The sequence below is a fragment of the Vanacampus margaritifer genome, chromosome 1 (genome assembly GCF_051991255.1).
Source record: "Vanacampus margaritifer isolate UIUO_Vmar chromosome 1, RoL_Vmar_1.0, whole genome shotgun sequence".
Taxonomy (NCBI): Eukaryota; Metazoa; Chordata; class Actinopteri; order Syngnathiformes; family Syngnathidae; genus Vanacampus; species Vanacampus margaritifer.
The window spans coordinates 6,255,488-6,282,875 of NC_135432.1; the positions used below are offsets into that span (position 1 = coordinate 6,255,488).

Sequence of the window (27,388 nt, forward strand, 5' to 3'; positions counted from 1 at the left end):
GGGTAAAGGAGGAAGGGACGTATGCCCTAAAGTAGTCAGCACATTTGTAGTTTTTTTGTGTGGCAGTGTTCCGACCATCCTCCTCAATGTTGTTTAGTGCCGGGAAAAATGATGCAAACCCCCTCATGCCCTGGAAAAGGTACCATTCAACTAGTTTTCAGTCCATGTTTCATCAGAAAAGTTATAAAAATTATTTATTAAGGTTGGAAACTTCCTTTGTGCTACTTTAACTCATTCACTGCCATTGACGACTATAAGCGTCAAAAATTCATTTGAACTATTTCTATTATTTTAACATTTTTTCCACTTTTGTTGACTAGAGTATGAAAACCTAGGGAAAAAAATCTTTATTATACATGTAGAACAGATATAAAATTTGTGATTAATCGTGAGTTAACTAGTGAAGTCATGTGATTAATTACAAATAAAAAAAAATAATCGCCTGACACCCCTAATTTTTAATAATCCTCTTGTCAGGCGATTAAAATTTTTATTTGTAATTAATCGCATGACTTCACTAGTTAACTCACGATTAATCACACATTTTATATCTGTTCTACATGTATAATAAAGATTTTTTTCCTAGGTTTTCATACTCTAGTCAACAAAAGTGGAAAAAAATGCGAAACTAATAGAAATAGTTCAAATGAATTTTTGATCCTTATAGTAGTCAATTTTATATTTGTTCTAAATGTGCAATTTTTTTTTTTGAGGTTTTCATACTCTTGTTAACAAAAGTAGAAAAAAAAGTTTAACTATAAAATAAAAATAAATATTAAAATTATTTTTTGGACGTTTATAACCGTCCATAGCAGTGAATGAGTTAAAGACATTATACATTAGCTTGAAGTTAGCAATGACTAGCTAGCAATGCCTAGACCTTGAAAATGCACCTTCCTTGGATGCCACAATTTACAGAAAGGTTTTTTTGTCGTTATTCAAATTGCCAAGAGAAGAGGCGACGCCACAAACGAGACGTCTGCCACACCAACAGAGGCCTGTTAGCTCGTGAGCTAACCCTGTGGCTAGCACCTCTTCGGTGGGATATATGACAGCCATTGGATGCTTTAAGTGGATGTATTTTAAATGTGTAGGCAAAAAAATAAATTGCTAGGTGAGTGGCATCCATTTATCAGTAATAATTTAAATTTGGCAGGGTTGTTACACCACTCTGTGGTTTGTCAAATTGAAAAGGAATCTATTTTCACTTTTCAGGGTCTTCAAAGTAGCCACAAAATGTGCTGTGTAGTAAATCAGGGTTTTAACGGTTTTGTCATATTCTTACCTTTTTACGGCTCATTTGTTATTTCTCTACGGTTAATTGAACACTAGGACATAAAAAGTGAAGCTACACTTTTTAATTTGGTGTACTAAAATCAGATTTATTGGATTCATTTTCATTCTTTGTGGGGCACTAAAACGTGTGAAGCACTGGCAACAAAAGCTTTCCATGATTGGCTTTGGATAAAAAAAATTTAAAAACAAGCACTCGTTTTGTTTTCAAGGCATCGTATTTCATATCATTCTCACAACATGGAATAAACACGTTGGATTCTGTAAACATCATCAAACCATGTCTTCATTCCTGAACTTTTTGACACCTAATCGTAAACAACCACGAGATGAAACTGAGCCAAGTGTCGTCTTTATGTCTGGTATGGCTGACGTAAACATAATACATTATACAGTACCGCACATTTGCAAACATTAAGTCATGTCCAGTAATAATAGTTTTAAAGCATATACAAGCTGGCCACACTTGGTTTGGTAAACTTGTAGCAACGACATTTTCTCCAAACCGTTACACAAACGAGCCCCAAGCATTTAAAGTGACGTGCTAGGTTACAGTTTTCTGCCCGAGTCCATTATATTTTATACCAAGCTTTGTTGGCGTTGATTGTCGATGAAATGTCGATTTTTTTTTTTTTTTTTGATCATCCTTTAGTCCTCACTAATGGGCTTAAGGTGTTTAGAAAGTCAAAATGTGTGAGCTGTTGCCTAATCCCACTGACTGTTTTCCTTAAACAGCGCCTTAAATATGTAAAACATTCCAATTATCTGCACTAATGATTAGTACAAACCAGGGTGAAAGCATTTCATGGCTAAGACTTACAACCAAGAGGCTTTTCTGATTTGTTTTCTCGAGCACGTGAGGAGAAAGTTCCACAGAGTGAACAAAGGTAGGCATTTTCTTTGAGTCACACTGATTACCGAAACACATTTTATAACGACGTCATGCTAGTATCGCAAACGTGAAAAGTATCAAGCGGGGGCAGCCTATTTCTTGAAATACAGTTTCTGTGGGGAGTTCGACAAACACAAAATGTAGGGGTGGGAATCTTTTAATGTCTCTCAATTCGATCCGATTTTTGGGTCTGTGATTCGATTCAGAATCGATTTTCGATTAGGAACGATTTTTGATTCAAAATGATTTGATTGACAATGATTTTTGCTTCAATCTATAGATGTGCAAGGAATTGTAATGATCTACTCCAGTCTGACTCGCTAATGCTAATTAGCGCTCTACTCGCAGCACTTTTATCACTCAAAAGAACGGCTCCACGCTGCAAAAAAACAACTTTTATTGGAATAACTTGATCGTGACTTTTTCCTTCTACTCTCTAATGTGGCTACAAGAGTGTATCAGACCGCGTTGAACCACACTGCCCCTGAGTGGCCAAATTGGGTACAACATGAACAGCGCTCCAAATAAAGGCACACACAGACAAAGGCAAGACAGTATAAAACAATTGAAATAAAATCGATTTTGGGACATTTAAAATCGATTCTGAATCGTACTAAATGAGAATCGCGATTCTTATGAGAATCGATTTTTTGGGCACACCCCTAATAAAACGTAAGCAATAGCTTTGAAATGGTTCCGTCCATCTTGTTGCACTTAATTACAATAGTGTTTTGAGTCACTGTAAAAAAAGAAATATTCTGAATTTATGGCCTAACAACAATGATGATGTGAGTTATTGCCACAGAAAAAGTAATTATCCCTGTTGAGATCTTGTTTTTGTTGATAATATGAGGTGTCAGAAAAGCAGCGAAACAAAATAGTCCAAACTATGTATAAATTAAGTCATTCCATTCGGATAAGCCCCTAGAAGTCAAAACACTCCGCAATGCTTCATGCCCTCTTGGAAAGATTATCCTCCACAGCTGTGTTGTAATGGAATATCTTGATATCATCCGCGTCTTCATGACAGGTCTCCTTGAAGACCCCTCAAGCTTGGTAAAGAGGAAAAAAAGGAGATTGATGTTCTACTTGGCCGGGAAGTGTAAGATGCTCAGGGCATTGTGAGAAAGCGTGTTGTTTTAGTGACACAGCCCAACAGCATTGTCCTGCAGCAACCCTCGCTTCCTCACCAACACTGAATAACGCAAACGGCACACTATCTCTTTGTAAACGTGTAGGTTGATCATCTGGCCCACACGAGAGGAAATTTGTAGTTTGGGTTTGAAATGTACATAACTTCTGTGACAACGGTCCTGGAACTTTTCTGACATACCTTATTCTGTATTTTCCTAAATGTGGAGTTTTCAAATATTCTAAATATATATATGAAATTAAAAAATATATATAGTCATTCACTTCAAAATAAATCACTGTATCGGAAAAGAAATTGCCCATTTTTAACCAATTGGTTTCGAGTAGACTCTAGCGTCATCTTGTGGTTGTTTGTGTTATTGTGACATATAACAGCAGGAGAAGTAAAAAATAAATAAAAAATATATATACATACTGTTTTCTTTTCTTGCTTCAAACAACGTAGTGGAATCATTATTTAGAGAGTTAAGTTAAGAAAAAAAAGTATGTCTTCTATAGGCTACAAAAAAACACATTCCGACTACATTTAAATTGATTTCGACTGTGGTATGATCACGGGAAGAAAGTATTTTTTTTTAACTGTAAGCAACACCATCTTACAGCAAAACTGCAATATTTGATCCGTTTCTGGAAAGGTAATCGGACACATTTGTCGCTTACTTGTGTCCGCTTGTTTCCCAAACGGTTGCCGGGGAGACTCATGTGCGTCAACAATAAAAAGCCGGAATGAAAAAAACACAATGGATACATGGATCCTAGCAACACCAAAACAGCATGTCAGCAAACTTGGGACAGAAATACGTTCATATTCCAGAATACAGCGAAGCTTGTTGGCGTTTCATTGTTTTTTTCCATCTACATTAGGTTAAGACGTTTAGTTTTCGACAGCGGAACTCTTTGGTTGCATGACACGGAAGCGGCGGGGACGGAAAGGCGACCGAGTGGAGCGTGTTGCCGTAGCTCAGTAATCCCGTACACACAGAAGACCCGCACAGAACGCGAAAATCATGTTCAAAAACACATTCCAAAGTGGATTTCTTTCTATTTTATACAGCATCGGGAGCAAACCTCTTCAGATTTGGGATAAAAAGGTAAATTGAGGTTTTGATGAAATCGTTAGCTTCATTGTTCTTCTCGATGAGCTGCAAATACGGATTGTAGTTTGTTAATAGTCAAACAACGTAAAAATAACACCTCTTATTTTTTTTTGTAGGCTACATTTTTTTTCTAAGGTTGCTGGACTTATAAATATATTTTATGACTGAGGAACTGTGTTGTGTGTTTTTCCCTTGCTTACCAGGTTAGGAATGGTCACATCAAGCGAATTACTGATAATGACATTCATTCACTGGTGTTGGAGGTCGAAGGCACTAACGTCAGGTGTGTGTCAAGTCTGTCGACTGAACATCATTTTCGGACCCGTGCTGTCTGCTGTGCGTCTACAGTATCAGTCACTTGTGGCATTCCGCTTACTCATGTTTCTTATTCTTGCCACAGTACAACCTATATAACCTGCCCAGCGGACCCAAAGAAGACGCTGGGTATCAAGTTGCCTTTCCTTGTAATGATCATCAAAAACCTAAAGAAGTATTTCACCTTCGAAGTTCAGGTACAGAGCACTTTGTGTGTAGGTGATAGAGAGGCAGAGTTCACACTCTCTATGTACATTTCCCCCTTCAGGTTCTAGATGATAAAAATGTTCGACGGCGGTTTCGGGCGAGTAACTACCAGAGCACGACACGAGTGAAGCCGTTCATCTGCACCATGCCAATGAGACTTGATGATGGCTGGAACCAGATTCAGTTCAATCTGTCAGACTTCACCAGGAGAGCCTACGGAACCAATTATATTGAGACGTTGCGTGTGCAGGTGAGTTTGCGCTGTTTGTTCGACATTTGCAAGTTAGTAGGCTGCTATGTAAGTAGCAAGAAATTGAATACACGTGGAAGTAGCCTAGTACCTGGCGATTCGATTCGTATCACGATTCATAGCTCAATCGATTCGATACCGATTAATCCCCGGTGCAAAGCTGTAAATTGATTATTGCGATTTTTTTTTTTTTTTATAGACTCAAATTTAGAAGATATTAATCAGTAAACTTGTACATGTACACTGTAAGATTTGTATGAAAATTTATTTATTTACCTGAAAAGGTAAAGGACAGGTTGCAGTCTGTTTCATGTTTGAACAGCACTGAAATAAAATATCAAGACTTAATGTTCCATTAATATAACATTCTTTCATGTTTAATGTGTAAATCCTAACCCTAAGTAAGACTTTTTGTTGAATATTCTCATTAAAAAATGGTGTTTAAAAATTGATTCGGCCGCATATCGAATCGATTCGAGAATTGCGCGCTGTAATATCGCGATATATTGCCGAATCGATTTTTTTCCAACACCCCTACGTGGAAGTGGTACAATTTAGGGCTGGGCGATTATGGGAAAAAAAAATCATAATTATTATATTATTATAGGCTGGATGGCGGGGGAGGATGGGGTGCATGGGGGGAGCGGGGCCTCAGGACCGGTGGGGTGCCTGCAGTGCCCCGTCTTGCTGCGTTGGGTTGGGGGCCCGGGCCGTGTTGGGGTGGGTGGGCGCTACTGCTCCTGAGGTTGCTCTCCTGCCGGTGGCCCCTGCGGGGCCCGGGGGTTGTCCCTTTGGCGCTGCCGTGGCCTGGGGGGCCCTGAGGTGCTGCGCTTGCTCTGTCCTGGCAGGGGTCGACGGCTCCCCTCTTTGGTGGAGATTTTCATGCATGCCAGATCCACCACACCAGCATCTTATCGAAACTCAGACACAATCTGCTTCTTCCTCAGGACATTGAATCGGTGGAGGCTGGTGTCTGTGGATCTCACTATGCTTCGTCTGTCCTTCCTTCCTTTCCTCAGTCTCTCCTTTGGTCTCTTGAGGTCTCCCTGATTTGTTGGAATTTAGATGTTTCTGGGGTTGGTGAAGGACTCTGGTTGGTGGCCCGGTGGGTGGTGGGTGGTGTCTGGTCGGTGGTGGATTTCACTTTCCTTTCTTTTCTTTGGTCCTTCCTCGGGTCTCCTGACGGCCTCACGACTCTGGCTGGAAGTGTTCGGTTTAGGTGAACGGTATGGGATTTTTTTAATAGATTTTAGGTGAACTAATGAATACACACTCACACACACATACACATACACATACTCACCCACATACAAAATAAAAATTAATTTAAAAAAAAAGTAGAGAGTAATGATGACATGTCAAATTGGTAAAATTACCTAATGAACAATACTGAGCTCTCCAGAAAATAAAGAAAAAAATGAATCACAATTATTTTTGATTGGTATTGAAATCATGATTATAAAAAACGATTTGTCATGGATTTCTAATCATAATATTAGGTCAATTACCAAAACGTTTTAAATATCATGTGAAATGCAAGCCTCTTTCATTTAAACCATAATCCATATGACCAACTAGTTGGGTAAGAAAAGGGAGAGCAAATTCAGATTTGCAAAAGCCCAAATAAGAGCATATTCGCGGTTTTGTGCATTTATTGACTGTATGTAAATGGAGTCTCTGTCTCCGTGTCTCTCTCTCTCACACACGCACACACAATATCTGCTAATATGTGACTACTGTATTTGTCTTTCAGATTCATGCTAATTGTCGTATCAGGAGGGTGTATTTCTCAGACAGGCTCTACTCTGAAGATGAGCTCCCGGCAGAGTTTAAACTCTACGTCCCGGTCCAGAGCCAGAAAGCCAAGGTAAGAAACACACTTGACTGCGGTGTGACCACACTTTTAATACTGTAAATAATAGAATGTATATTTGCATTAATTGGATGTACCTCTCACACCCGTTTTTTTTTTCTTTCTTTCTTGCAGCAGTAGATGTCCCAAAACAAACACGCACCATTTCCCCAAACGTGATGCATGTTTGAGCTGTATAATATTGTGTGGCTGTGTATGTAGTCGGTGATAAATATTTCTTGTGCTATTTTTTTATCAAGAGTGTTTTTGGAATATTTGTGAATAAAGAAGAAATGAAATCTTTCACTGCCATTGACGTTAAAAGACGTCAAGTAAAAACCTACGGAGGGCCGCCAATGACGTTAAAAGACGTCATCCAATTTTTTTTTTTTGAAATGGGTGGAGGAAAGCCTTGGCCAGCTGTGGTGAAAGTTTCAAGCAGATCTAGTAAGCCTAATGACTATTTTTGGCCCCTAGATGGCAGCAATGACTCTCTTTTGACAAGATTGGGTAAGCGTCAGTAGAAGACGTGAGGCGGAGCTAGAGGGGACAATGGCTGGGGAAGGGAAGGGAAGGGAAGAGAACATGGCGACCGGTTGCAAGCAGCTCACGCTCGAGCAGTTTTTTTCAAAGACGAAAAGCATCGACCAACGCTAAAGAGCACATTGATGACGACGATGATCATCATCGATGATGATGATGGTGACTCCGAGGTTGGAAGCGTTGATGCGGCAGTAGAAGACGTGAGGCGGAGCTAGATGGCTGATGAAGCGAACAATGGCGACCGGTTGCAAGCAGCTCACACTTGGGAATTTTTTTCAAAGACGAAAGGCATCGACCAACGCTAAAGAGCACATTGATGACGACGATGATCATCATCGATGATGATGATGGTGACTCCGAGGTTGACGCCGAAGTTGGAAGCGCTGACGCGGCGGCTATGACGACGTCATAAAGGTTCACGGGCTAGCGATGCTAACACCGGAAAACGCAGAGCACAACCGCGCACGCTCAGGCGGACGTTCAATCGGACGACGAAGAGTGCCCCGAGTCCAATGCATATTCATCGGAGGAGTGGGTACAGTCTGCTACTTGCTATTCCCCGGAAAAAAAGGCCGTCAAGAAAGTGTTAACGTCTGCACGTGAAAGGAGCCATCGCAGTGAAACTACTCTGTTGTGCAATTCCTGCTCCATCTTCTTGCACGCAGGGGAGTGTTACAAAAAGAAAAACTGTATTTGAAACATCCACATAATTGTAAATAGTACCACAGTTGCACACATTTGTAAATAGTTTGCGAAATTGTTTTGTCAAATTGTTACACTGTTGAATGGAAATAAACGTATTGTGCTATCAAAAAACACTTTTTCATTGTTGGTGGTGGTGTATTACAGAAGTAAAGCACTATTTAGGTGCTTGTGGCATCATTCAGGGATGAAAAGAAGTGTACAATTCACTAGAGTGCATGAAATAACATCGTTTCACAAAAAGCTCTTTTTCTCTGCTTTGTTTCAAAACAGCATTTCGGTGAAAGTAACCATTTTCTTTTTAAATACTGTACAAATATTGTCGTGTTTTTTTCCTTCTCTTTCTTAATTTTCACCAGAGACCATTTTAGACAAATCTACAAGTGATTCCCAACCTAGAGTGCTGTGAGAGATCATCCAATTTAACTTAATTCATCCGAAATTGTTTAATTAGCTATAAAGTATATCTTTGTTCATCTATCTATGCTAACATTAGTAAACATGTGTATGCACCTGTTGCCGTAATTACAGCAGAAGTCATGGCTTCCTGCAAGTCGATAATAATAATAATCATTATTTCAATATGCAATATTAAGAATATTTATTGTTTTTGATAGAGGTTAATTATTTGTCCTCTTTTGCGTGTTCCAAAACATTGAAGATAGACTTCTTGTGAGAAAAACTCCTTGCAAAGATGATTTATTACAGAGAATTCTCCGGTCACACAACACTGAACATCACGTAAAAGGTGGAATTCCAGGGTGCGTGTGTGCCCCCTCTTTTGCGGAATACATCTTTTAAAGAATCCAAATCAGTAAGAGAACACCTATTTTCCTCCCATCATGAATAAGTAAAACAGATTGGTTCTCACACAATATGTTGCATAATATTATTTTTGTACACAGTCCGCAGCTGTGTTCATCTTTTTAGACAAAATATACTCTGAGGGTACTTTTCGTACTTTTTTCCCCAAAACAATATCTCACAAACAAATTGAACTGGATTTAGAGTTGCCATGAGTGATGGTGCTCTCAGGGTATGTGTGTGGCAAAATCTGTTCTCACGAACAGAATGTGTGTGCGCAAAACACTGAGAAGGAATTTTTAGACAAAAACATGGTTTAAGGTCAAATTATACTGAGTTCAACACTATTTCACCTACTCTACACATCCATAAAACATTTCAACATGGTTAATTTATGAAATAAAGAATTAAAAATGTTAATAATGTATAACATTTTCAAAAAATAGCGCTGATCCATCGTGCGCCAAAAATACTAAATACAAATACTAAAGTGGTTCGTGCAACGTGTCTTCTTTTTATGGCTGGCTCCGCCCCTCGCATATGACAAGAACGCTGTACAAAGATGTTGACAGAAATTAACCGGAAGCAGCACGTACTCATAGTAAAATCAGAGCAACGGCACATACTAATTTACCCGATGTAAGTATAATCTCCCACGTGACACGTAGAATTTCAACATACACACTTTTATTAACATAAAAAAAATCATCACATGTTTAAATGCAAAGGTAAAACATGGTTTTTACATCAAACACGGGTGCGGTAAACGGCGATTGGTTTTATTCTGAAAACACTAACCGGACAACAAGCACTCTGTGAATCCACGGCACTTGATATTTCGAGAAGGGGAAAGGAAACCGGGGTGTTTATCTTGGGCGCCCGGTTCTTTTAAGTGAGAAGTCATTCGAAGCTTTTACTTCATTCTTGACCGGCCGGCGTGAACAGCACCGTCTCTGTGTTAATTCAATTGGGCACAACCTTCTGCGTCGACAAAACGTAAATAGTATCGCTTAATTCTTCATGTAGCAACATGGCGAGCCGTAAACGAATAGCGACAGCGAATAGCCCCGGGGATGCTTTCCAAACGCCGGGGAAGAAGGTGTCAGTGAACCGGACGCCTGACCCGGACTTTTCCCGATGGGGAATCGAAGAAACGTGCCGGTACCTGCGAGATGAAGGTCTTGGAATGTGGGAAACTGTATTTAAAGGTTAGTGTCATTCAATTTCGTGTCAACATTTGCTTTGAGATTATGTTCAAAACGCGTGCCGGCTAATGGAACCGTTTTTTTTTTGTCGTCAGAACATAATATTACTGGTGTCGTGCTGCGATATCTCAAAAAGGAAGACCTCGAGAAAATGGGCGTTAAGTAAGTCATTTCCTTATTCTGTTTTCACAAATGGAATGGGCATAATGTTCTTTCTGTCTATCAGTTTGTCCTGTCCTGTCCTGTTATGTCTTGGCCTTCGTATCTTCCACTCATTAGCCTCAACATTAGAAACTGGACGACACAATCTAATACAATTCTACAATTCTCTTCTTTTTTTTTTACACCAGGCACACCTAAAAATAAAAAATAAAAATAAATGAAAAAAGACTCTCCAAGTACCGCCATAATGACCAGCATTAAAATACAACAATAACTGTACTTACAACTGTGTTGTACTGAATATACTGTATATATATATATATATATATATATATAAAGCCACATTGCATGTAACACAACATAAACCATATTTTGAAGATTTAATCCATTTACTAGAGTGAGCCCACTGTACTTATACTACTAGTGCTGGTCAGAAAATTTGACACATTGAAGAAATTTGTGCACCTTTTCCGGCCATATTCTGTGAATATCCAGCTTCTTTTGCATTTTATTTATGAGACCTTTTCTCCTTATGGAGGTTGTCAATTATGTTGTTGTTTTTTGCACATCCATCAAGTCAGCAGTTTCCCCCATGATTCTGAAGCCTACTAAACCACAACTGAGGCCATTTAGAGGCTGAGGGAAACGTTTGCTGTTTTGCATTAACAAGCTGACAAGATTTGGGACACAGGGAGTTTGCAATGTTGAGCTTTAATTGAGACTTGTTGAAGTTTTTTTTTAATTATTATCCTGACATAATCCTCAAAATTGGAGAAAAAAAAAGGCTTGGAATATTTCGCTTTGTGTGTGGTGAACTAATAATTTCACTTTTCGTTACAAAATATTTAAAATAAATGGACTTTTCCTCAATATTAAATTTTTTTGACCAGCATTAGCAGTAAGAGTACCACGAGTGCTACGTAGCACAATTGTCTTTGTTCGACGTCACTGCTTGTGTACCCATCCTAATGAACCCCAATGCTACATTTCTTTCAATGTATTAGTAACAACTTTTTCTTTTTAAGGCCTCTTGGTGACCAGCTGCGGATCCTACACAGCCTGGGGAAGTTGTGGCTCATAGAGGAGGGTCCTCAAACAAATAAGGTTTATCCTCAATTCACTTAAGTATTTTGTATAAGATAACCACAAAAAAAACTGGGTTTGTCGGATAAACTGCAACGAGTGAGAGGACTGCCGGTAGTTTAGAAGCAATGGGGGGGGGGGGGGGGGGTGTTGACGTATCGAAAGCAGAACAGGATCATATAATTGCTATCTTAGTTCTGTAAAATCGAAACCTTAACTGAAACATTATCAAAGGTCAAGCCAAGTCAAGTTTATTTGTATAGCACATTTCAGTAACTCAATGTGCTTTACACAAAGAAAGACAACACCTATAAGTATCAACACACACAGTAGTTAACAACATTCAGAGCAAAGAAGAGAAAACAAAAGTAGGTTACAAAATGTACTAAAAGAACATACATTGACAATGTTAAAACATTAAACAACAAACTTTAAAAACATTTAGTGCAAGGAAGTTTTAAAAAAGCTGAAAAAAAGCACACAGGTGACTCTTTTGTTTAATCGACTGCAAATAAAATCATGGACATAAATGTATTTAATGATTCTTTTCAGCTGTCGCAGAGGAAGAGAAAGCTTGATTGATGGTTAAAATGTCTTTAATAGCCCATCATGTTTCTTTTTTTAAAGGGCAGATTTTAGTACAAGTGTAATTATCGAGTAACTTTTTGCTTATGTGTTTGCTGTCCTACCTTCTGCCAGGTGTTTAATGATCCCATCCACGGGCACGTGGAGCTACACCCACTTCTTGTCAAAATCATCGACACACCTCAATTCCAGAGACTTCGAAATATCAAACAATTGGGAGGAACCTACTTTGTTTTCCCTGGAGCGTCACACAACCGCTTTGAGCACTCCATCGGGTATACCTGTCCGTATGTGTGTGCGTGAGAGAGAGAGTTGGAGCAATATCTATTCATCCTATTACTGGAGGTCTAGGCCAGTGGTTCTCAATATATATATTTTTAGTGATGCCTGTGGAATATTTTTTCAGCCAAGTACTCCCTAACCAGCGCAAGGCATTTTTAGTTGAAAAAGAGAAAATAAATATAATATAAAAATTAAAAAAATAAATAAAATAAAAATAAAATACTTAAGATCGTGTTGTCCCACCATTGCCCGATTTATTAAACTTTGGAACCTCATTTGTATAGTGGCCTTTTGAACTTTTTGGAAATTAAATAGATAAAACTTCAAATAAATAATTAATTACTTAAATTAATTATAATTATGTTTGTTCTTTGTAGGACTTTAAATGTTTCGTAGATGTTTTGAAAAATGTTCTCTAGAGGGGTCAAAAGTTGCAAACTTGTCAGCACTGTATGGGTGTTAATAAAAAAATCGATTCGGCAATATATCGCGATATTACAGCGCGCAATTCTCGAATCGATTCGATATGTGGCCGAATCGATTTTTAAACATCAATTTTTGATGGGAATATTCAACAAAACGTCTTACTTAGGGTTAGGATTCACACATTAAGCATGGAAGAATGTTATATTAATGGAACATTAAGCCTTAATATTTGATTTCAGTGCTGTTCAAACATGAAACCGACTGCAACCTGTTTGTTAAATGCAGTGGCTCAGTTATAAGCCAATACACAAATACATTTTTATACAAATCTTACAGTGTACATGTGCAAGTTTACTGATTAGTATTCTAAATTATCTAATTATTATTATTATTATTATTATCTTTTTTATCTATCTAAATTATCTCTATTCTAAATTTGAGTAAAACTTTTTTTTTTTGCTATAATCAATTTATAGATCCGTATCGGGATTAATCGGTATCGAATCGTGACCTATGAATTGTGATACGAATTGAATCGGCAGGTACTAGGCAATTCACACCCCTACAACACTGACTGTGCTTTTGTAAACTAGCTGCTATCTGTTTGCAGCCATGTTCTTAAAGCACTCACGTCAGCGATAATAAACTTTATTGAATTGATAACATCGCTCAATCGCAAAGTCCTGCTGTATATTTCTCACAAGTAACAAGAAAACACAATGTGATGCGCTTTCAATGTTACAGAGTGGGTTACTTGGCAGGACAACTTGCGAAAGCGCTAAATGAGAGGCAGCCAGAACTTCTCATTTCTCGGAGAGACATTCTTTGTGTGCAGATCGCCGGGCTCTGTCACGATCTAGGTAGGTTCCGCCTACAAAGTGGACGCGTTCTGTTACCGTGTAAATAAAAAGGAAAGAGATCAAGTGATGAATGACTGCTGCGTTTTGGCCCACAGGACATGGGCCTTTTTCGCACTTGTTTGATGCCAAGTTCATCCCCAAAGCACGCCCGAATATTTCCTGGAAGGTAATATGCCCTTAAAACTGTTGTACCTATTAGTTATCGGACGTGTAATAGAGTCTTAATCAGTGAAGTATTCCGATACTGTTGATAACACATGAATCCATCTGAAGATAAACATTGTGATTATGTGATTTCACAGATAGCAAAACACTTACTGTAAATGTGTAAGTGAGACCAAGTCGCATTTTAGGAGAGAGGCTCTTTCTGTTTGTCTTGCTATGCTTCAAAAGTGGCTATGCACTCTTTTTTTTCCTCTTTCATTTCAAGTATCATTCATACAGACATGATCAACTTTTGACTTTAGGCTTTGCAGTTTTTCTAAGAGTATCATTCACATGACAATGCCTCGTCATTGACGTGACACTGGCGCAGTGTTGCACAATTGCCATCCGGTAAAAAGCTTTTCTGTCCCTGACTACATTTCAGTGCAAGTTTGAGAAGCTATGGTTTGCACACAGCTTTACTGTGTAGTGCATTTCACACTATCGGAACTGCATGAATATCTTTATTGACAGACTCAAGTCCATTAAAACAAACAACAACAACAAAAACACACACAATAAGCCCAACACAGTGGAATAGGCATGCAGGAAATTAACCCTTGGTTTAAAAAACATACAGTAATTGTAACCAGTACAGTGGTACCTCGGAGTTTGGACATAATTCGTACCTGCGAAGTGTTCAAAGAATTGTTCAACCTCTGTAAAAATAAATAAATAAATAAATAAATAAATAGGCAGTAGCGTTTATCTTACACAATCAAATTCCAGCACGAGAAAGCCTCGCTTGACATGTTTGAATACCTGGTGACGAAAAATGAATTGGAGCCACTGATGGAGCAACATGGTCTGGTCCTGCCCCAAGACATGGACTTCATCAAGGAGCTGATTGCAGGACCTCTGGAGACAAACGCAGCCCTCCCTGTAATACGCACAATCGACATCATCATGTCAGATTCAAGTTTGATGCTATTTAATTGTGCCGTTTGTCTATCTGTCTTCACAGTGGCCCTATGCAGGCCGCTCGAAGGACAAATCTTTCCTCTATGAAATTGTGGCCAACAAGAGAAATGGTATTGACATGGACAAATGGGACTACTTTGCCAGGTGTGACTTTGGTGGTTGCGTGCCAAATACTTCTGTCATATTTACTTCGGTTCAACGCTCCTTTTCCTATTTGATCAGGGACTGCCACAATCTGGGCATCCAGAACAACTCCGACTATCGTCGCTACCTGAAGTTTGCCAGAGTGTGTGAGGTGGATGGAGAGAAGCTCATCTGCACTCGAGACAAGGTGCTGGCAGTCTCACAACGGTTTTTTTCTTACTTTTTTTTTTTAATTATTCAAGAAAAATCAAAGGTTATTTACTATAAAGCGCTTTTCAGATAAGAAAATGCAGCAAATAAAGCCACTCCCGACACTTCTCCACATAGACACACACACACACACACACACACACACACACACACACACACACACACACACGTGTTTATATATACACAGGAGTCTGCAGCAGAAGCAGACAACAGACCACGGCCATGTGATAAAGTCTAGAATGATTTAAAAGCCCAATAACAGGCTTACTGTAAAACCATAAAAACAACAAGATAGAGATAAAAGCGCAATAAATAGTCATAAAAGAATGACAGATACGATTAAAACAGCAAATTAATAACAGTTTAAATGTTAGTTAAAAGCTTAATACATTCATGACATAAAGACATTAAATACAATAAATATATTACAGTATAATACAGCTGCGGGAAAATATTAGGAAAGCACCCTTGTTTCTTCAGTTTTCTGTTCATTTAGTACGACTAAAAGTACAGTTGTTTGGACCCGTGTTTCAATCAAAGCAAATATGAGCTCATGAGAGTTGAATCTAAGAGCTGATTGAGACGTTTTTCATCTTGATAATGATCAAAATCACTTCATTAGTTCTTACATAAATAGCATTTGCAATGTAGTGCTAAAAATGGTGCTTTTCGGCATTACATGTTTTTTTTTTTGTGTCAGTCAGTCACTTGATGCGTTTTTACTGATACCAGACATTAAAATGAACAAGAAATTGAAGAAAACATGGTGGAATAACTAAACTATATTTATCACTTCATATGTGCCTACAGTTAAAAAAAAAGGAAAAAAAAGCCAAGTGTGGAGAGCCTCTGTCACAGTAAATTATATGTGACACCCCCAAAATGTTGTTTCATAATAAGAACACTAATGGTGGCAGCAAGCTGGCATATGTACTTGGATCAATCGCCAATTGTGCAGTTGTAAGTTACTGACTGCAATATTTTTCCCGTCTCGATAGAAGGATTTTTTTTTTTCTTTGACTGAGAAATCCTGTCGTTTTTCTCACAGGAGGTGGGCAATCTGTATGATATGTTCTACACTCGCAACTGTCTCCACAAGAGAGCCTACCAACACAGGGTGGGCACCATCATAGAAACCATGTGAGTACTTCATTTTTGTTTTGTTTTGACCAGAAGTGTTGGTGAGTGAGACTTGTCGATTGTGCCCATACAGGATCACCGAGGCCTTTTTGAAGGCCGATAAGCACATTCAGGTCCGTGGCTCGGGGGGCAAGATGTTCACGCTGTCCACTGCTATAGATGACATGGAGGCTTACACCAAAGTGACAGGTTTGTCTCTACCGGAATGTCATTTTTGAGCTCCAGTACCTTTGTGCACGGTTGGCTGCGTAAAAAAAAAAAATTGTTGAAAAAAAAAAAGACAGTGGGTCTAAATGTAGAGAACCGTGGAATTGTTGAGAGTTCGACTGTCTCTAACTAATGTGGGTTTTGCTACATAAGTGGTCTCAAAGTCAAACACTTAGGACATCCTTGATTTTTGTAATTTCTGATAAAAAAAAAAGTTTAACTTTGATTCAAATTAGGGCTGGGCAATAATTAATTCGATACATCGTCATTTTAAAAATCGAATTGTTGAAAATTTGCTAAATTGTGAAATAGTTTCGTTTTCTGGATTATTAACTCATTCACTGCCATTGACGGCTATAGACGTCAAAAATTCATTTGAACTATTTCTATTTCACATTTTTTTCCACTTGTGGTAACAAGAGTATGACAACCTAAAAAAAACATTTATTGTAAATTTAGAACAGATATAAAATTTGTAATTAATTGTGAGTTAACTATTGAAGTCATGCGATTAATTACAATTAAAACATTTAATCGTCTTGACACCCTAATTTTTAATAATCTTTTCTTCTTTTTTTAATTAGGGGTATCAGGCGATAATTTTTTTTTTTAAATGTAATTAATCACATGACTTCACTAGTTCACTCAAGATTAATCACAAATTTTATGTTGTAAATGTACAATTTTTTTTTTAGGTTTTCATACTCTTGTTAACAAAAGTGGGAAAAAAATGTTAAACTAATAGAAATAGTTCAAATGAATTTTTGATGTCTATAGTCACCAACGGCAGTGAATGAGTTAAAAGCTGCTGTTCCTTTGTTCTGTTACATCCAAACGTTTTTGTGAGTTGTAATTTTGCCCAATGCTGGATGGGTGGTTTACAAGACATGCTTACAATAGCTGTCAACTACTTGATTGTGGCATTTAAGTATAAACTATGAAGGTTACATTTATATTTAAACTAATTGAGAATCAGTATACATTATTGTTGCCTGAACATTTTGCAACAGGAATCATTTTTAAATAAATGAAACCTTTAAATCAGGGGTGGACCCACTCGGTCCTCGAGGGCCTGAGTCCTGCAGATTTTGAATGTTTCCTTTCTCCAACACAGCTGATATATGATTAGCTCATCAGCAAGCTCTGCATAAGCTTGATAAACGAACCTGTTGATTTGGAATCGGCTTGTGTTGGAAGAGGGAAACCTCCAAAACCTGCAGGACCCCGGCCCTCGAGGACCGAGTGTGCCCACCCCTGATTTAAATGAATGTTTCTTGGGTTAATTTGATCAAAATCAATTAAAATCGTAATGGTCCTGAATGACTGCAAAAATTGAGATTTAATTTTTGGGCTTTATCGCCCAGCCCTAATTCAAATTCTCTATCTGTCTTGTAGATAATGTGTTTGAACAAATACTCCACTCATCAAAGCCAGAGCTTGCTGAAGCACAGCAGATTCTACAGAACGTTCTTCTGCGGCGCCTCTACAAATGTTTGGGTCAAACCCAAGCCAAAAAATCCCTGAAAGTCACTCAGGTGTGTTTGACTACATTTCACACAAAACCCAGCATTGTTGTCGTTGATACGGCTCATCTCATGTTGTGCACGTACGAGGGAGTGCACAGTGCAGCTGCGGAACCCTTGTCAAGGGTCCCCCCCCAAAAAAATCACAAACTGCTTTCTTTCTCATGGTATTTTCTACTTGACTCAATTATTCTTATGATGTCACTACTACACAACAAATACGGTTTCCTAAATATGATGTTGATTTCTTCTCCACTTTTTTTTCTCTTGTTGATGCTAATCCTCACATCGAGCGAACATTTGATTAATTCCAGGCTGGATTTCAATAGATTAATAATAAGTTTCTTGTTAGGTAGGCTTTGTAAACTTATGAGCACAATTGTAAATGTACAGAAAACTAAACAGCACTTGATGACACGAAAATGCTATGAACCGTCACGAAAATTCACATGCACATCTCTATTCGTGTCAACTTCAACTTCTGAAAATATCAAAACAATTTCTCACCATACAGTGCACTCATAAGTTTTACATGCCAATAGGGTACGTATACTTTCAAGCACAACTGTATGCAGGACAGTGAATTCTGGGGATTCCAAACTGACCCACAATAGGAGAAAATCTGCGCTATAGAGAGACTATATCTTTTTTTAAAAATAGAAAAAATGTAATCTAGTTTTAGCTTAACACACTTTAAACATATCTTCATAAATCTATATGGACACAAAATGTGCATGTAAACAGTCAATTGTATCAAAAACAATATACAGAATTAACTCAACTGTGTTATACTTAAGCACCTCTAGGTGGCAGTATAGCCTAAGGTCAGTTGTTCCATTGAACCAAAAAACATGAATGTGCAGTTTTAGAGTTGCCTTTTACTCTGGGCCACCAAATCCTGCTGCATACATAAGGATTATTTTTGTTTAATCTTAACAGATTGTTTCTGTTACAGAAGATAACAAATCAGTAATTTCAAAGTTTTGCTCATACTATGGTGTGCTCCGATAATTTCAACAAAACATGATAGATGTAGAATCTAGTCCTCCAAGACAGACTTCTTGCGCGATCAAATGTGATAAAAAGGAAGAAGAAACATGGAAAACAAGTTGCGACGTAGAAAAGGACGCACGAGACGAGGGAATGATTTTTGTCGTTGTTGAAAAGTTCTCAACTAAAATAAAGAAAAGACCGTGCAGATGATCCTGGAGACAACATGAAAGTGGACTTTTTTTTCCCATCTACTGTGTAAACTAGAGGTGAGTTCTCAAATTAAGGTAACAGCTGGTGTCTTATCTTACAGTAATGGGCATGTTTGTTAGTTTTTTCACGGCCGCTTCCTCGTCGGTCAGTCAGGTCGCGTACATTTTATCTTGTCACAATTCACGGGAGCCGTTGGCTGTTAACATTGAACACGTATAATATTTAAAATTGTTGGACCGACCCATTTCACATTTTGTTGTTAAATCTGTTAAGTTGAGCTCTTGGAAATTTGAAGAAAGTGTGAATTTCGCATTGCTCATGATTGATCTGTTTTTGTCTCACTGTCTTGACTCATCCTCATCATGTGTACCATCTCTTTATTTCCAAAGGAAAAGCTTCATGCCTGGGAGGCGGACTTGGCTGAGTCCGTCCCTCAGACGGGCGTGCTGGGTGTCACTCTGCTGCCCGAAGATTTTCTCGTCAGCGTGAGTTTCTCAGCCGTTTTCCTTCCAGTTTGTCAGCGCCGACTCGCATCTTTTGGCGTCTGGGAACGGGAGTTAATAAGCTTCGGCTTTATCCCGTCAGCCTTTTTTTTTCTTTTCGGGTATTGTCCGAAACGAAAAATGGACCAATAAAAACAAAACCTTTCATTTTAGGTCATCCAAATGGACTACGGGATTAAACAGGAGAACCCCATTGACAATATGCGCTTCTATTGCAAGACCGACCCCACCAAAGCCTTTCCCATATACAAGCATCAGGTCAGAGCTTTGCCAAAGGTTTTGATTGGGTATTTGCTTGAGGTGCTCAAGTAGACAAGACCTTCGCCTCTCTTTCTCTGTCAGGTGTCCAAACTTCTGCCCGAGCGCTTTGCAGAGCAACTGATCCGAGTTTACTATAAGAAGATGGACGACGAGGGCCTGGTGGCAGCCAAAAAGCACTTTGTGCAGTGGTGCATGAACAATAACTTCACAAAACCTCAGGTGACATTTATTGTATGTGTTGCTATGTCACAGGCACGTGCATTGGGGGGGGGGGGGGGGGTTCGGGGGGCACGGGGGGCACTTGCTACTGATGCGTTTAAGGTACACAGAATATGTCGGAATTTGTACTTCTCGCTCAGAATAAAAAAAAATTAAAAAATCTTCCTGAAGGCTCTAAATGGAACATGTACTCAATGATAGCTAAGTTTAAATATACTTCAAAATATAAGTGGAAATTGCTACATGATCTTTGTTTTTATTTGAACTAAGAGCTCGTTTTGGAGTGTTTGCGGTCATAAGAAGAAATAGTTGGAAGTGTGTTCATAAATTAGGAGGACAATGAAGAACCCCCTAAAAAAAGGAGAAAAAACAACAATCACAGCGTATTATCAAAAATAAACAATGTAGCTTGCTGAGATGTGGCATTTACAGTAATTATTGGGTACCGTCCCAATAATGGAATATTAATATCTACACCTGCAGGAAAATAATAAAAGGCATTTGCTCTTACCTGAATCAAGCGAAATGTAAAGTAAGACGTTTTTTATGCTACTTGCACTATAGGAAAATCCTAGTTTTGTTATTTAAACTGTAAATTTCATGTATATTTTACATAATCATTTTTATTTATGTAAATTTATTGTTCATGAATGATTATTCATACACAAATGTCAAAAACGTTTTTATGGTGATTGGCATTGTAGACAAACAACAAACAGTTTCATTATGTGTGATTTATTGTTTAGCCATTATTTCGATTAAGAATTTTACAATGGATACCGACACACACGTACGCGCACACATATCTACATAGACACCCTTTTAACAATTTCAATTAATTTATATTATTTAATACAAATTTGAAAAATGATTATTGCTTTTTTATTTTACTGAATTTAGAAAATACAAATCAGTAAACTTGTACACTGTAAGATTTGTATGGATGAAAATGTATTTATTTCTCTGAAACTTCAGGCTTATAACTGAGCCATTGTATTTAACAAACAGGTTGCAGTCTGGTTCATGTTTGAACAGCACTGAAATTAAATATTAAGATTTGATGTTCCATTAATATAACATTCTTCCATGCCTAAAGTGAACCCTGACCCAAAGTAAGACATTTTCTTGAATATTTCCATCAAAAAGTGATATTTTTGAATCAATTCGAGAATTGCCTAATAGATTTTTTTTTTTTTTAAACACCCCTATTGGATAGTGCAGGCACGTTATCATGTGCCTCCTTTTTTATTTTTTTTTGCTTTGAGCACCCGCCCCTCTAAAGGTCACTGCACGTCCCTGCTATGTCAGGAAATGGATAACGAGTGTGTTGCTTTTTCAAATTCACCACTTCACTAATGCCGTGTTTCTGTAACTCGCAGGATGGAGATGTTATTGCACCCGAGCTGACTCCCCTGAAGAAAAGCTGGTCAGGCAAAAAAGAAGAGGGAGATGATGGAAAAGAAGGCTCCAGTCATTTGCAGCAAAAAGTAGTCAAGACTCTCTTTCCTTAAGGCCTACGACTTGAGTGAGCCAACCAGACACTTTCTTTTTTTTATTCAGGTTGTCACAGCAAAAAATATTTGTTTCAAAGTGAATTCATGTTACTCGGGGGTTTTACACAAATTGGAATCTTTGACGACATCTTAGTTTTATCTGTATCCTTTTAAGCGGGATTTTATTCTTTTAAGATCAGTTGCAGTTTCACCCGATCATGCTTTTGCAACATGAACAATCATACAGTAAACAACCCGATGAAAGGTTGTGATTTTTAGTGAACGAGTGATATGGAAAGTATTGTTTCCATCCATTGCACATCCTCTGCATTCCTTGTCTCCTATTGTTATCAAGTTGTTTTAGTTTCCTTTTTTGCATGCATCTATCTATTTGAAAGTTTGAGTTGTAATTGTTTTTGTCTGAGATGTTTGGGGTGTTTACTTTTTTTCCCCCACTTTTGCAATACCAAGTTAATCTACATTTTATTTATCTGTGCATGTGAATTTAACATATTTATGGACCCTAGATACTTATTTTCTCTCACAATATGTTCCCCTGGTTTAAAAAAAAGAAAAGGAAAAAAAAGTCTGTGAACCAGTGGTGGCAGTTGAAAACTTTTCATTCAAACATGATTTGGATGTAATTGCACTAAACGGGCTCCTTGATTTGATCTTGAGTATTGAAATGAGTGACAATTTAAAATCCTTTGACAATTGCCATTTATTTATTTAGCCACACAAAAAGTGTACGCTATTTTTTGGGGGTTGATAAGTCTTTATATTTCAGTTCAAAGCCAATTTCCTTTTGAGTTTCACAAATAAAACAAGAACCTGGAGTATGCGTGGTTAACATGATGCCAAGCGGTGTCCAATGTGGTCATTTACTGCCATGCATTTTTACTTTCCATGGGGTTTTAAGTGCCAAGAAGAATTTAAACTCCTGTGATGAACTCGTTTTTGTTTCTAATCCCAGTGGCGACTTTTGCGAAACGACGTGCTTGTAATAACAAACATTGAACACCAGAGGGGGTCCTAGGCACAGCCAGTCTTTCCACTGAGTACCAAAAACTACATGACAAACTTTTGTGTTCTTTATACGTCAATTGGACCAACTGGGAAAATAGAATAAACTATTTAATAATAACACCTAACATGTAAAAGTGCTCAACTCCGGCACTGGGAACTGACCCACGTCATTCAACTGCACTAAAGTTAGACTAAACCATCACAATTTGAACTTAAGGTCAAAGCTAAAAATTAATTTCAACTGTAAAGCAAACATCATTAGCTCATTTTAATCCCAGTGTCTTCGGTGGTCAAGGATAAACAGAGCTAGCAGTGCACTTTGAATCTTTTTTTTTTATTTTTTATTATTATTATTATTATTATTATTATTATTTTTAATAAGTCACATATAGTGAAGATATCATGTGAGGATGGTGACCCCAAGTGGACAGAAAATCCTCACATATGTACAATAAGTAAGAAGTAGAACTATCTGTTTTCAAATAAAGGGAGTGGAAAATCAAAAGTTTAAAAAAAAATAGTATAGATGTGGAGAAGTCTACTGTGCTTGTATTCTGTTACTTCCAGCCACTAGTCAATATTATTACATCAGGATGTAAGCAGGGAAACACCACAATGTGCGCTTTGGTCAGACGCATAACAAACACGCGCGCTTCCTCATCCTGTGGCACTACGGGGTAGGTATGTAGAGGAATACCAACACGCACACGCACACACTAACCATGCGCAGGCAGGACCAAGGCCATCAGCCCGCTAGTATTTTTATAATCTTCATCCTCTTTGACCTGTTGCTCCCCTCCTGGCGCCAGTGGTCTCAGCCCTCCCTCTGTGATGCCTCAACGTTACACACACACATGGTGCTGTACACTCAGAGTAATTGAGACCAGCTGCTGCAAGGTGCCTCTTCCCTCAACTGTGCCCCCCCCCCAATCGTCCTCCCCACCTCCCTGCTGCACTTGCCTCCCTCCAAAAATAGAAAAATAATGACTTCAAGGTAGCTGTTAAGACAAAGTTTCGTCGTCATGGTCCTCACGTCCGCTCACATTAATTTATGAACGCAGTCTGTCATCAGCAACTCAGTATTCCACATTTTGCATTTTTGAAAGTTAGCAAGTGTTTTGAAGGGTGTGCGCCCTGTGGGGGGTTCGTAGCGGCATAAATCCCTACTTTGCGGAAATTAACCTATTGTGGAGTTAAATGAGGTGATGCTGTACTGCTTTTTTTTTTAATGCATTTGCCCCCCCCAAAAACATATAAATACGTACTATTTTAAATATAACCATGCTCCCAAAGACGTATTTATACGTTTTTCAACAACAACAATTTTTTTTTTTTTTAATGCTACAGCATACAAAAGCTTTGATGCAGCCTCTGAATTTAAGAGAATGCTTGAAGCAATGGTAGTTATTACAAAAACGGCCAGCAGGTGGCAGCAGGGTATAAGAGATCAACCAGGGCCATGTTGAAAAAAAGCTCTTCTACCCACAGTTTTAAACAGATTTGTGAATAATGATGAAACTTAGCTATATTCTAATGCTAATGGCTCCAAAAAGGATAGAAATATAGTTTTTATTTTCCTGATGAAAGAAGAGACTCTTTCTTTTGGTAGGTTCCATGTTTTTATAGCAACACCTTGCAAAATCAGTCAAAATCCAGTCAACCAGCTGGGAGCAAAGTGGGTTGCTTCAGTGAAATTGGCTGGGCGAGATATAGTTAAGAGGGATTTTGGTGTGGGGGCGCAGCGTGTTATACACAGGTGCATGTTAATTCTGATTTTACATGTAGTCTCTTGGTAGTTTCCCTTAGAAGATCACGGCCTCATCCGGTCTACAAAGAACTCCATTTAAAAAAAATCTATAAATTTGACACAATATGGACGTTGATACCAAAGGTCAAAGTTCATGGACGCTAACACTCATCTGTGAACGTCTTGTTTGAATACTGTTTGATGTTTCCTCATGTAAAATATGCTGTAAAACACCATCCAGGCCAGTGGTGACAGTGTGAGGTGCATCAGGTAGTTGGAATGTAGTTTAGTGAGAGGGGTGGGGGGTGCGTAGGAACCAGCATGCCCCCCCCCCCCCCCCCAGCTGGCCTAAAGGGTTAAACTGCGTGTGGATATGTGTGTCACGGCCTCTCATTAGGGGGTGAGACGCTGCGGCTCCAGACCCCCACGGTAGGATTGCCGGGTGAGTCTGCAGCGATCCTGCCACTTTGATGCCCCCGATCCCCCCGCCCTCGGTCCCTCCAGTGGGAGGTTAATGAGCCACAGAGCGCTCTGCAGGGCCTGTTGTTGTAAGATTGGAGGTGCAGGGAGCTTTAAGAAGAGCAACAAGGAGCCTTCAAGTCACAGAAATGTTTGAGGTGGTCCCTCGCTCCGCTGGGATCGGATGACGGCGTCGGCTGGGTATGTTTGGGTTGCGGGGATGGGGAGGTTCATAAAATAACACTGAAATGCATCAAGTGGCACCTGCACCTCATACCGGTTCTGCAAACGTCACGGGGAAAACTGAACATGTTGTCGGGAGATGATTGAATGACATTGAAATTGAAATGAATGGAAATGCCATTGATCCATCCCACCCAAAAATTGTGTAATAAAGAAAAATAGCATTTTTATGTTCAAATATCTGTTGCTTAAAGGGTTGTACCACCACAGCTACACATAAGACAAAGAACAGAACACTTATTTATAACCACATGAATCAGAAATGGTGCCTGCTTGATAATCAACAGGCTGCTCAGTCTTGTCAATCGTGTTTTATTGACAGAAAGCAAAAACATTTGAAATTTCTCAAATGATCACTCCAGTTCTTGTGAAAATATTGATTTAACTCTTTCCTGTATCCGTCTCACATTAACGTTCCTCGTGAGTTATTGTATTGTAGTTTGAAATTTGTAGTGATAGACCGATATGTTTTTTTTTCAAGGCCGATACCCATTATTAGTAGTCGAGACCGATAACCCAGATTTCAAGCCGATATTAAGCTCAATTAAAAACTAAGCAAATAAATAGTTCTGTAAAGTTTTCTACTGCAAATAATAATAATAATAATTTTAAAGTTTTCGAAAATTTAAACATAATTTTTTTAAACTCATTTGCTCCCCCAAAAATGTTGTAAAGTGTCCCAAAGACGTATTTGTACGTTATTTATTTATTATTTATTATTTTTTTAATGCTAGAGCATACTTAGAATTCTGGCTTTGATACAGCCTCTGAAATGCAGAGAACGGCTGAAGCAATGGTAGTAATTAGAAAAACGGCCAGCAGGTGGCAGCAGAGTTTAAGGGATCAACCAGGGCTATGTTGCAAACAAGCTCTTTTACCCACAGTTTTCAACAGGTTTGAGAATAATGATGAAACTTAGCTATATTCTAATGCCAATCGCTGCAAAACGGAAACATAGAAATATACTTTTTTTTTCATGATGCAAGAAGCGACTCTTTCTTTTAGTAGGTTTCATGTTTTTATAGCAATAGAACACAATGTTTAGAAATAAAAAGTGTAAGAAGTTTCCAGTATCAGCATCATTTTTTCTAAAATGAACATTTAAATAAATCCATAAATGAAAAGTTGTATCTCACTGAGCGACAAATGCATGCGAATGTAGCTAATTTGGGGATTTCGTCACGGGTCGTAAAATGTCTTTGCAGACAGTGAAAAATGGTCTGAATATGTTCAAAATGTCTTTGCGGCAAGTAACAACTGTATGTGAACATCTTACAAATCCTGATGAAAACCCTAAATTCTGTAAATACGTTCACAAGCATTCACCGATGATCGGTCTATCCCTAAAAATCGCTCAGTCGTGGAAGAATCTCAGTTTAACTCATTGACTGCCATTGACGGCTATAGACGTCAAAAATTCATTTGAACTATTTCTACTAGTTTAACATTTTTTCCCCCCACTTTTGTTAACTAGAGTATGAAAACCTCGGATTTTTACTGTACATTTTGAACAGATATAACGTTTGTGATTAATCGTGAGTTAACTACTGAAGTAATACGATTAATTACAATTAAAAAATTTAACCGCCCTAATTTTAATAATTTTTTCTTTTTTTTTAAATCGCGTCAGGCGATTATTAAAAAATTTTTGGGGGAATTAATCGCTTGATTTCAATAGTTAACTCACGATTAATCACAAATCTGCTGTAAATGTACAATTTTTTTTTTCTAGGTTTTCATACTCTTAACAAAAGTGGAGAATTTTTTTTAAACTAATAGAAATATTTCAAATGAATTTTTGACGTCTATACGCGTCAATGGCAGTCAATGAGTTGATGAAATAAACGCATCCATCACCACGAATCAAACAAAATGTTCAATCTCAGGGGCCCAGAGTTGCGTTCTATCCATTGCCATCTGTAATTAGCCAGCCTAATTACTAGCCTCTCTTGACTGATTTTGCTGTCTGTCTGAGTGGCCTGAAAATTGACCTTCGCACTCTCACGCATTGCTGAGCAGGCGGCGTCAGACGTGTCGATCCGGGCGCGGCAGAGCAAGCCTCGGCCCGCACGAGCAAAAAAAAAAAAAACAGGTGCTCCTGCTTTCTTTCCTTCCCTTTCTTCTTCTTCTGCTCATCACCATTCACAGCATTTCCCCCCACTTTTTCTTTGCACA

General features: G+C 38.4%; 2 protein-coding genes across 2 annotated transcripts; both read left to right on the forward strand.

The window, feature by feature from the left end:
* The first annotated feature begins 4,072 nt into the window (after positions 1 to 4,072).
* On the forward strand, positions 4,073 to 7,362 carry cfap20 (cilia and flagella associated protein 20). Its single transcript, XM_077574074.1, has 6 exons — positions 4,073 to 4,428; positions 4,638 to 4,717; positions 4,835 to 4,946; positions 5,018 to 5,206; positions 6,960 to 7,073; positions 7,194 to 7,362. Exons 1-6 carry the CDS (start codon positions 4,345 to 4,347, stop codon positions 7,197 to 7,199), a joined length of 585 nt encoding a protein of 194 aa, XP_077430200.1. The 5' UTR covers positions 4,073 to 4,344; the 3' UTR covers positions 7,200 to 7,362.
* A 2,599-nt stretch (positions 7,363 to 9,961) lies between these two features.
* samhd1 (SAM domain and HD domain 1) lies at positions 9,962 to 22,599 on the forward strand. Its single transcript, XM_077554690.1, has 16 exons — positions 9,962 to 10,315; positions 10,408 to 10,474; positions 11,500 to 11,578; positions 12,257 to 12,417; positions 13,595 to 13,710; positions 13,806 to 13,876; positions 14,644 to 14,796; positions 14,879 to 14,979; positions 15,058 to 15,166; positions 16,238 to 16,329; positions 16,403 to 16,518; positions 17,932 to 18,071; positions 19,652 to 19,747; positions 19,919 to 20,023; positions 20,108 to 20,245; positions 21,625 to 22,599. The coding sequence occupies exons 1-16, from the start codon at positions 10,138 to 10,140 to the stop codon at positions 21,754 to 21,756; spliced, it is 1,854 nt and encodes a 617-aa protein (XP_077410816.1). The 5' UTR covers positions 9,962 to 10,137; the 3' UTR covers positions 21,757 to 22,599.
* The last annotated feature ends 4,789 nt before the right edge of the window (positions 22,600 to 27,388 follow it).